Below are 11,860 nucleotides of genomic sequence, written 5' to 3' on the forward strand. Positions count from 1 at the left end.
CATATACGGATCCAGTAATGACTGTCCATTGGTTTTGTTATTCCTTCTCCACCTCCTACTCCCCAGCGTTGCCCTGCCCATGTGTTGTATCTCTATGTCCATCCATCGACTGACGTTCAAGTTCGTAGGGACGTCACGTCCGCACTTGAACTTGCAGCTCAGGGGGCTTTGCTCATATCCCTCTCTCTGTCTTTGCAAAAAAGTCATGAAGACTGCCGCACAGCCCGTACCCCTCGCGCGTCATCGTGATGTGATCTATAATTAATTTTTTTGGATGGCAAACGCATCGATGAAGACATTTTATCTGGAGTCTATTACGTTGTAGGACGCCTCTGCCAATGTGAACTAAGCTGAACGCCACCACTTACCAACATGTCTCGCCGCAAGCAAGGCAAACCCCAGCACTTGAGCAAGCGGGAGTTTTCGCGTAAGTAGAATTGAAAATTGCTTATTTTATAATCTGGTAAATAAGAACACACAGCAGCCTCTTCTCAAAGTATTTGGAGAATGTTTGTGGGCAACTGGACTTGACGCGGACCCGTGGACATAACCTAAAAGCGTGTCAAGAACGCCGTCATTGAATCGGATAACTTTCTATCGAAAAAAGTTGGACCTTGGAAAATATTGTATATTTGGTAAACAATAACGTATAAGGCTATTTTGCATGTGTGTGCCGATGCTACAACACAGGCTTCTTTCGCTATTAAAGGACATCTGGTTGAGGGATACCTTTGCCTATCAAGGTATCCTGTGAATATTTATATTTAGTCATCAGTTTCCGATATGGAATACGCTACGAAAAGCAAAGTGTATCCCCAAATAAGCAATTCCATTTTGTTATTACTATTTGTTTTGATAGCGTATATTTTTTTCCGAGAGATGTTTTATTTTTTTTGAATGGGGAGAACGGAGTGTTTACATACTCATAGCCCATACAGAAGACCTCGTGTGTGGAACGTAGCCAGCGTTGATATCGAGGGATATAGGAGTTCACGATCCAAGAATAACACTGCAACCCCGTATAACCTAGTGATCCAATTACGTTGTTATCGTTTACACCGCGAGTTAATGTGAATGGATGCAATAAGCATTGGAACAATTGGAGACGTTCGATTACATCTACTATTGGACGCTACGTTTCAGGCTACGAATAGGTTAATTTTCAGAGAGGGGACACGGGAGGCTTTTATGCAATAACCTATTACATTTGGACAGGCATACTGAAGTGGTGTTTTAGAGTCATTTATGAGTTATACATGTATATTCAATAAGATATTGCTTTTATGCTGTTTATGTCGTGGTGTATAATGGCATGATTTCAACAGTGCTCATTTCTTTTTTTACGTTACCGGGGGCTAGATCATTTGGAAACTAGTTTAAATAATATGATTTTCCGTATATATATATATATATATATATATATATATATATATATATATATATATATATATATATATAAAAGTTTTGTTCCAAATCGCTACAATGTTTCCACCCGGTTGTTTCTCTTTTACCATTCAATTGTCGGAGGAAGCAAATTAGGTTCTCGTAACATATGCCTTCAATTGTAGTATATCTATGGACGGCGCCGGTAGGGGGCAGAATATGATTGTGGACATACACGTCGATGAACTTGAACTTGATCTAGGCTACTTTATTGCTTTGTCTACGTTGCCTGCTAGACCAAGCGCAGTTGTTCGTGGTCGTATATTTGATGTTCCTTGTTATGCCGTTGTGATATCTTATCAATAGACCTATTATAGTATTCCAAATCAATTAAAAGTGAATCGTTTCAATAGATTTCTTCAAGGATATTCAGTATTTTCCATTTCATTCGAAGATGGATAAAACAATGGTCATCTGAGAACGTTTTTATTTTCTGCAAGAAGTGATCAGTAGGCAAAATGTGACATAATTTCAAACATCCATAGGCCACTGTGAGCGACCTCAGTTAAGTAGTCTCACATTGGACCCTAAGAGCATATTGCATGCCTATTCACTCTTCCAGGTATATTAGTCCCCTATTTCAACAAAATCTTAGTCTATCACAGTTTCTTTCAATTAAATGTCAAAATATGACAAAAATGTACCCTAATTGCCAAATCCTTAGTTATATCCACATTCTCACGAGGGACCTAGTTCATCATTCAAATATGACAAATGAGACAGACGTATAGGCCTATAGGATCACAGCGTTACTGGCAAGTGCATGGTCAAATTATTCAAATTGAATACTCTGCTATTTACATGCATAGTTTTAAGTATTTGAATAGCTCGTTATGGCCTATTGAAAAACAGCTTCCGTTCAAGTAAGATTCCTCCTTGTCCATGTAGGTATGCTGCGTTGTATGAATCCCTGCAATAGCAGCTAGGGTACTTGAAATAAGGGATCATTACCATGTTATAATTAGGTAATAGCTATTTAAATAGCCTATTGCCTAATTTCAGTAGTTATTTGATTAAGTTCAGTCAGTTGAAATTCTGGTGCTCACTTGGATGTTGAGGAATATATACTTTAAAAAAAAATGTAACTTATTTTTGTAACCAGTTGCCGATACAACAAATGTGATTATTTGGGTTTGAAGGTAGACTTTTTCGCACAGAGCCTCAGTCAGACTGCTATGTCCTGACAGCATAAGCTTTAGGAATTCAACACAAATTAAAAGGAAAAATATTCCTTCAACCCCTCCTCCCCGTCTCCTTCTCGTCTGACCCGACACAGAATTTAAGGTTCAGAACAGACGGCGAGAATTCATCACATTTTATCTTAACATCCCAGTTGGGCCTCGAGATGTCGTTTACTGTAGCTAGATGAACTATTTTAAAAAAATGCTCCTTGACTGCCTGTATACTTAAGGGACCTACTCCACATACACCCCTCAATATCTAACCTCGGTTCACGAGATCCCAGCACTTTTAACGGAAATGGGGTCCAATCATCTTGAACTCAAATTAGAATCTATTTTTTGATTCTCCGAGGTGTTAGGTTCATTAAAAACGCGAGATTGGCAGCACAATAAAGAGGGTCAAGCGCCTTAATCGTTCAGGCAGCGAGCAGCACGCTGACTGAACGGTGTCACTGGCAGGCTTATCGAAAAACAGTGCTGTAGTCTTGTCTAAGTCTTCTTCCTTCCTCCCTACTTTCCTTCCTTCCCCCCTTTCAAATCTATCTCTCATACCTTTTCTAAGACAGTGCATCACCTGGAAATGCAATCACTATAAACCACAGGTGCCTTCTAGATTATGGTGATATTCATTATAACACTGGAAATGATCATGACAATAACACTGATATTAGTCGTTAAAACGATAGGACTGTAATAGCATTTAATATGATTATACGATCCTGCTACTGGATGTTCATTCCCCTCTCTTTGTTGGTTGTGCCTTCTATATTATCAGTAATAATAGTCCTAAAAACGGTAGCAAGAGATGCATATGCAGATTTGCAACACTATAATAAACTATATACTGTGTCTCACTCTTCCTTGAAATGATACTTGAGTGTAGTTCTCAATCAGTGTTTTGTGTCCACGGTCTATTAAGTATCTAACTCTCCTCCATAGTTTGTCAGCTGCCTTGGATGAAATGGCATAGTCCTCTATGTAGATTTCAACCCTGTCATGTATTCTGTATAGAAGTGTAACTGTCTATCTCCCCTCTCCAGCTGAGCCCCTGTCGGCCGTTCTCCCCCCAGACGAGGAGAACGAGGACCACCCCAGGCTGGGGCAGCATGGGGACGACAGGATCCTCCTCAAGGGGGACCAGGACCTGCTCACCTGTGGCCAGTGCCACGCCCGCTTCCCTCTTGCCCACATCCTGCTCTTCATCGAGCACAAGAGGCGGCAGTGCCGCGGCGCTCCCTGCACGGACAAGACGTTAGACGACGGGCACAGGCGGTCGCCCTCCGCCGTTCCCCTCGCCTCGCCCCGTCCCTACTCAAACAAATGCCGAGACAAACACCCGTCGAGGCGCCCCTTGGAGGTAGCCGTTCAGGTGTCGCCGCGCAACGATGATGAGGATTGTTTATCGACGCCCACCCACGGAATTATCCCCAAGCAGGAGAATATCACAGGTAATGATGTCACCATGACGACGATGATGACGATCGTAACAAATAGGGCTGCCGATGTAAAGAACTTAAGCGACAAGCAAGGTGTTTGGGTCTGAGGTTTACTGGAAGGTTTGGGTGTTGACGATACTTGGATGGTACTTTAACGTTGTGAGTAGGGTTGCAAAATCCCTAAGGTTTCCAGAAATCCAGGTTGGAGGAATCCCGGAATCAGGAAGGAATAAACAGGGATTCCTCGAACCGTTGTTCTCCCAACGGGATTGTTTTGTGAAAACCTGGGAATTTTACAACCCTAGTTGTGAGTAAGTGCCTTTGTTTTGGTGACGCTTAAAAGCAAGGTTATTGGATCATAGACCACAAAAAGGATTTACAGTCCAAACTGCACAGAGCAGATGGACTTCGAGTTGGGTTCAATTTTGACTGGTGGCGATGGATATCCATGAGATATGACGTTCTTGCTGCACTGCCGGGTGTCGGGTCGTTGAGTTTATCTCTGCAATGGGGATAGAAGCCCAATATAACTCCCATTCTACTCTCCTAAAGAAAGAGAGAGGGAGAGAGAGAGACGGGAAAAGAGAGAAAGGGTTGCGTCCCAAAAGGAACCATGTTCCCTAAATAGTGCACTACGTTTGATACAGGGCCCGTATATAGTGGGCTCTGATCAAAAGTAGTGCACTGTATAGGGAATAGAGTGCCACTTGGGACGCAAGCCTAGTTTCCGTCTCATGTGGTCTCGATAGATGTATCTCCATCTCGCTGTGGTTTTCACAGAGACATATCTCTTCCCCTCAAATACATGCCTGCCAACTCATACTCTGGCGCTAAAATATAAAATACATTTTAAAAAAGTGTAGGAAAGTAATTACGGTGAACTGTCAAGGAAGAGGCATTTATTTGAGGAATCCTACTCGAGCCGCTAATTGTCAGGGTTCTCTTAGTCTTCATTTAGTTAATTAAGGACTTCTTACGGCGGTTGTCTAACCACAGCTAAATGAAGCAAGAGAGAGAAAAAACCATGATGAGCAGCTCAAACAAATAGTTCTGTCTTACAGACGTTGGTGGAAATGAACTTTGTGTGTTTGACAGTTTAATTTTCCTTTTTGAGTTATTATAAACATTTCTAAAAACAATTATGGCTATAAATGCGGGCTTTAGTATAAAGAAACGTAGTATGCTGTATTGAACTTATCAATGCTTCTGCGGAGGTGAGACTGGTTTTCAGTTTAATGTTTTATCAGTGAGGGTTCTCCAAATGACAAATACCCAATAGGCAAACACACAGCTCCATGTACAATACAGTGGGGTATAGGTAAACACACAGCTCCGTGTACAACACAGTGGGGTATAGTTAAACACACAGCTCCATGTACAATACAGTGGGGTATAGGTAAACACACAGCTCCATGTACAATACAGTGTGGTATAGGTAAACACACAGCTCCATGTACAATACAGTGGGGTATAGGTAAACACACAGCTCCCTGTACAATACAGTGGGGTATAGGTAAACACACAGCTCCATGTACAACACAGTGTGGTATAGGTAAACACACAGCTCCATGTACAACACAGTGTGGTATAGGTAAACACACAGCTCCATGTACAACACAGTGGGGTATAGGTAAACACACAGCTCCATGTACAACACAGTGGGGTATAGGTAAACACACAGCTCCGTGTACAACACAGTGGGGTATAGTTAAACACACAGCTCCATGTACAATACAGTGGGGTATAGGTAAACACACAGCTCCATGTACAATACAGTGGGGTATAGGTAAACACACAGCTCCATGTACAATACAGTGGGGTATAGGTAAACACACAGCTCCATGTACAATCTAGTGAGGTATAGGTAAACACACAGCTCCATGTACAATACAGTGGGGTATAGGTAAACACACAGCTCCATGTACAATACAGTGGGGTATAGATAAACACACAGCTCCATGTACAATCCAGTGGGGTATAGGTAAACACACAGCTCCATGTACAATCTAGTGGGGTATAGGTAAACACACAGCTCCATGTACAACACAGTGGGGTATAGGTAAACACACAGCTCCATGTACAATACAGTGGGGTATAGGTAAACACACAGCTCCCTGTACAACACAGTGGGGTATAGGTAAACACACAGCTCCATGTACAACACAGTGGGGTATAGGTAAACACACAGCTCCATGTACAACACAGTGGGGTATAGGTAAACACACAGCTCCATGTACAATACAGTGGGGTATAGGTAAACACACAGCTCCATGTACAATACAGTGGGGTATAGGTAAACACACAGCTCCATGTACAATACAGTGGGGTATAGGTAAACACACAGCTCCATGTACAACACAGTGGGGTATAGGTAAACACACAGCTCCATGTACAACACAGTGGGGTATAGGTAAACACACAGCTCCATGTACAACACAGTGGGGTATAGGTAAACACACAGCTCCATGTACAACACAGTGGGGTATAGGTAAACACACAGCTCCATGTACAACACAGTGGGGTATAGGTAAACACACAGCTCCATGTACAATACAGTGGGGTATAGGTAAACACACAGCTCCCTGTACAACACAGTGTCTATTGGTATGGACCTCAAAGACCTTGATATAGCATAAAGGGTTACTTTGGGATTTTGGCAATGAGGCCCTTTATCTACAGTACTTCCCCTGAGTCTAATGATCTTGTGGATACCCTTTTTACATCTCTGCGTGCAATTTGAAGGAAGTTGCTAACTATCGGTAGCTCAATTACTAACTAGTGTTAGTGTAATGACTCCAGTCATTACGCTAGTTAGCATTGGCTCCCGAAACTAACTCTAACTTCCTTCATACTGAACAGAGAGACGTATATATGGTATCCACGAGATCATCTGACTCGGGGGAAGTAGATAAATGGACTCATTGCCAAAATCCCGAAGTATCCCTTTAATGTACAATACAGTGTCTGTTGGTATGGACCCCATAGGCCTATATATAACTCCATGTACAATACAGTGTCTGTTGGTATGGACCCCATAGGCCTAGATATAGCTCCATGTACATTACAGTGGCTATGTCGCTATGCTATCTGTGTTGGGCTGTGGTCTAGTTATCCTCTATTCTGTCAAATCTAATGACCTCTTGTATTTTATCAGTAATTATGCATCCGTTTGTTAAGCAACACACACACACACACACACACACACACACACACACACACACACACACACACACACACACACACACACACACACACACACACACACACACACACACACACACACACACACACACACAGACCCACTATGCCTCTTGGCTCTAGTCAGCTGCCTCTACAATCTTTCTATGCTCATTTAGATCATGATGCGTAACGTCTCCACATGATATCACTGGGTCACTAACGTTATGCAATGGCCTGTTATTAACAGTACAAGCCTAATGGATCATGTGTGAGTGTGTGTGTGGGTGTGAGTGTGTGTGGTGTGAGTGTGTTTGTGCTTGTGTGTGGTGTTGCGTGAAGTGAGATTGATGAAGGCGTTCTTCGTCATCCTCACGCTCATCTTATGAGTTTGTTGCTATCCTCCTTGTCCAGAGAGAGAGAGATAAAGAGAGAGAGAGAGATAGTGTGAGAGAGAGAGAGAGAGCCACACACACACACACACACACACACACACACACACACACACACACACACACACACACACACACACACACACACACACACACACACACAATCCCCTTTTTGAAATGCAGAGTCCAACAGTGCTGATGTCTCTATGAAAAATGTAATCCTGTATGTGTGTGTGTGTGTTTGTTTGTGTTATGGACCATTAGGAGGAGCAGACAGAACAGAACAGCGTACCCCCATTTGCATGATAAACAACTTAAGATATGCACAGGGACACACAGGGCGGCTCCACATTATAAACAGAGCAGATGATCAGAAGGACACAGACAGGCTCAGGGTCAGACACAGACAGGGTCAGGCACAGACACAGGGTCAGACACAGACAGGGTCAGGCACAGACACATGGTCCGACATAGACACAGACAGGGTCAGGCACAGACAGAGACACAGACAGGGTCAGGCACAGACACAGGGTCAGACACAGACAGGGTCAGGCACAGAAACAGACACAGGGTCAGACACAGACAGGGTCAGGCACAGAAACAGACACAGGGTCAGACACAGACAGGGTCAGGCACAGACATGGTCAGGCACAGACATTGCCAGGCACAGACACAGACATGGTCAGGCACAGACAGGGTCAGGCACAGAAACAGACACAGGGTCAGGCACAGACAGGGTCAGGCACATACATGGTCAGGCATAGACATGGTCAGGCACAGACATGGTCAGGCACAGGCACAGACATGGTCAGACACATACATGGTCAGGCACAGACACAGACATGGTCAGACACAGACAGGGTCAGGCACAGACAGGGTCAGGCACAGACATGGTCAGGCACAGACATTGCCAGGCACAGACACAGACATGGCCAGGCACAGACAGGGTCAGGCACAGACATGGTCAGGCATAGACATGGTCAGGCACAGACATGGTCTGGCACAGACATGGTCAGGCACAGACACAGACATGGTCAGACACATACATGGTCAGGCACAGACACAGACATGGTCAGGCACAGACATTGCCAGGCACAGACACAGACATGGCCAGGCACAGACAGGGTCAGGCACAGACAGGGTCAGGCACAGACATGGTCAGACACATACATGGTCAGGCACAGACACAGACATGGTCAGACACAGACATGGTCAGGCACAGACACAGACATGGTCAGACACAGACAGGGTCAGACACAGACAGGGTCAGGCACAGACAGGGTCAGACACAGACAGGGTCAGACACAGACAGGGTCAGGCACAGACACAGACATGGTCAGACACATACATGGTCAGGCACAGACACAGACATGGTCAGACACAGACAGGGTCAGACACAGACAGGGTCAGGCACAGACACAGACACAGAGAGGGTCAGACACAGACATGGTTAGACACAGACAGGGTCAGGCACAGACGCAGACATGGTCAGACACAGACGCAGACATGGTCAGACACAGACATGGTCAGACACAGACATGGTCAGGCACAGACAGGGTCAGGCACAAACAGGGTCAGGCACAGACACTGACATGGTCAGGCACAGACATGGTCAGGCACAGACAGGGTCAGGCACAGACACAGACATGGTCGGGCACAGACGTGGTCAGGCACAGACATTGCCAGGCACAGACACATACATGGTTAGGCACAGACTTTGCCAGGCACAGAAACAGACATGGTCAGGCACAGACAGGGTCAGGCACATACACAGACATGGTCAGGCACATACAGGGTCAGGCACAGACAGGGTCAGGCACAGAAACAGACATGGTCAGGCACAGACAGGGTCAGGCACAGACATGGTCAGACACATTTAGGTTCAGGCACATTTAGGGTCAGGCACAGACACAGACATGGTCAGGCACAGACAGGGTCAGACACAGACAGGGTCAGGCACAGACAGGGTCAGGCACAGACACAGACATGGTCAGGCACAGACAGACATGGTCAGGCACAGACATGGCCAGGCACAGACACAGGCATGGTCAGGCACAGGCAGGGTCAGGCACAGACATGGTCAGAAACAGACATGGCCAGGCACAGATACAGACATGGTCAGGCACAGATATGGCCAGGCACAGATACAGACATGGTCAGGCACAGATATGGCCAGGCACAGACACAGACATGGTCAGGCACAGACAGAGTCAGGCACAGACATGGCCAGGCACAGACACATACATGGTCAGGCACAGACATGGTCAGACACAGAAATAGGACTCACATTTTAACCGTCCAACACCCCACCAAACCTTCCCTTTAAGGAAGAAACGGACTCACATTTTAACCATCCAACACCCCATCGAACCTTCCCTTTATTAAGGAAAAAAAGGACTAAAATTATAACCATCCAACACCCCACCAAACCTTCCCTTTAAGGAAGGAAAGACATCATATTTTGACCAAACATACACCAGACTAGTGGTTTAGTGTGTCTTCGTTAGCTGAGCCTACTTTCTGCCCATCCTGTTTCTGGGGGAACAAAGGTATTTAGCCAGGCTGTGTTGGCACCATGCCACCTTTCTCCCACCAGTCCCCCATCCGCCCCCTCTTTCACTGGGGGTGTCTGTCAGGCCTGGATGAGGGACTGAGGGTGGGGGTTGGGGGTTGAGCAGTGGAAGGGCGGTGTCGTGGCGAAGGAGTCCGAATCCTCGTTGGTGACATACTTGTCCCTTGTGTGACGGAGAATTCAAAGTGCAGAGACAGAGTGTGTATATCCGTCTGTTTGTATCATTCAGATTTGAAGTAGAGGGAGATGTTTCCCACCCTTCTAAAATGTCTTATTTTCTCTGTGAGAAGAGCTTGTTACAGATGAGCTGTGATGCTACTGTACCTCCTCCTCCAATAACGTACACACCTGGGTTCTAATAGTACGTTTTAACCATAGAGCCACATTCATGTTTTGAAAAGGAATTGTTCATGAAGAATGTTGTATTCCTGAGTCCTAAATACACACACACATGTTGTCTACAGAGATTCACCGGCAGGCTTTGTTGTTTGGTTAGTGAGTGTTGGTGTACTTGAATGAATCCGAGTTTCCAAGTGTGTGTGTGGATATCAGTGTGTGTGTGGATATCAGTGTGTGAGTGTATATCAGTGTGTGTGTGGATATCAGTGTGTGTGTGGATATCAGTGTGTGTGTGGATATCAGTGTGTGTGTGGATATCAGTGTGTGTGTGGATATCAGTGTGTGTGTGGATATCAGTGTGTGAGTGTATGGGGGTATCAGTGTGTGTGTGGATATCAGTGCGTGAGTGTATGGGGGTATCAGTGTGTGTGTGGATATCAGTGTGTGAGTGTATGGGGGTATCAGTGTGTGTGTGGATATCAGTGTGTGAGTGTATGGGGGGTATCAGTGTGTGTGTGGATATCAGTGTGTGAGTGTATGGGGGTATCAGTGTGTGTGTGGATATCAGTGTGTGAGTGTATGGGGGTATCAGTGTGTGTGTGGATATCAGTGTGTGAGTGTATGGGGGGTATCAGTGTGTGTGTGGATATCAGTGCGTGAGTGTATGGGGGTATCAGTGTGTGTGTGGATATCAGTGTGTGAGTGTATGGGGGTATCAGTGTGTGTGTGGATATCAGTGTGTGAGTGTATGGGGGTATCAGTGTGTGTGTGGATATCAGTGCGTGAGTGTATGGGGGTATCAGTGTGTGTGTGGATATCAGTGTGTGAGTGTATGGGGGTATCAGTGTGTGTGTGGACATCAGTGCGTGAGTGTATGGGGGTATCAGTGTGTGTGTGGATATCAGTGTGTGAGTGTATGGGGGTATCAGTGTGTGTGTGGATATCAGTGTGTGAGTGTATGGGGGTATCAGTGTGTGTGTGGATATCAGTGCGTGAGTGTATGGGGGTATCAGTGTGTGTGTGGATATCAGTGTGTAAGTGTATGGGGGTATCAGTGTGTGTGTGGATATCAGTGCGTGAGTGTATGGGGGTATCAGTGTGTGTGTGTGTGGATATCAGTGTGTGAGTGTATGGGGATATCAGTGTGTGAGTGTATGGGGGTATCAGTGTGTGTGTGGATATCAGTGTGTGAGTGTATGGGGATATCAGTGTGTGAGTGTATGGGGGTATCAGTGTGTGTGTTGATATCAGTGTGTGAGTGTATGGGGATATCAGTGTGTGAGTGTATGGGGGTATCAGTGTGTGAGTGTATCAGTGTGT

At 45.3% G+C, this 11,860-nt stretch overlaps 1 protein-coding gene across 1 annotated transcript in view; it reads left to right on the forward strand.

The window, feature by feature from the left end:
• The first annotated feature begins 222 nt into the window (after positions 1–222).
• Positions 223–11,860, forward strand: part of LOC139369584 (B-cell lymphoma/leukemia 11A-like) — a 61,895-nt gene continuing 50,257 nt past the window's right edge. Inside the window, exons 1-2 of the mRNA XM_071108834.1 lie at positions 223–427; positions 3,665–4,072. Of these exons, the coding sequence (XP_070964935.1) occupies positions 373–427; positions 3,665–4,072 (463 nt within the window). The 5' untranslated portion in view covers positions 223–372. The remainder of the gene's footprint in view (positions 428–3,664; positions 4,073–11,860) is intronic.

This window comes from Oncorhynchus clarkii, chromosome 17 (genome assembly GCF_045791955.1).
Source record: "Oncorhynchus clarkii lewisi isolate Uvic-CL-2024 chromosome 17, UVic_Ocla_1.0, whole genome shotgun sequence".
NCBI classification, from domain to species: domain Eukaryota; kingdom Metazoa; phylum Chordata; class Actinopteri; order Salmoniformes; family Salmonidae; genus Oncorhynchus; species Oncorhynchus clarkii.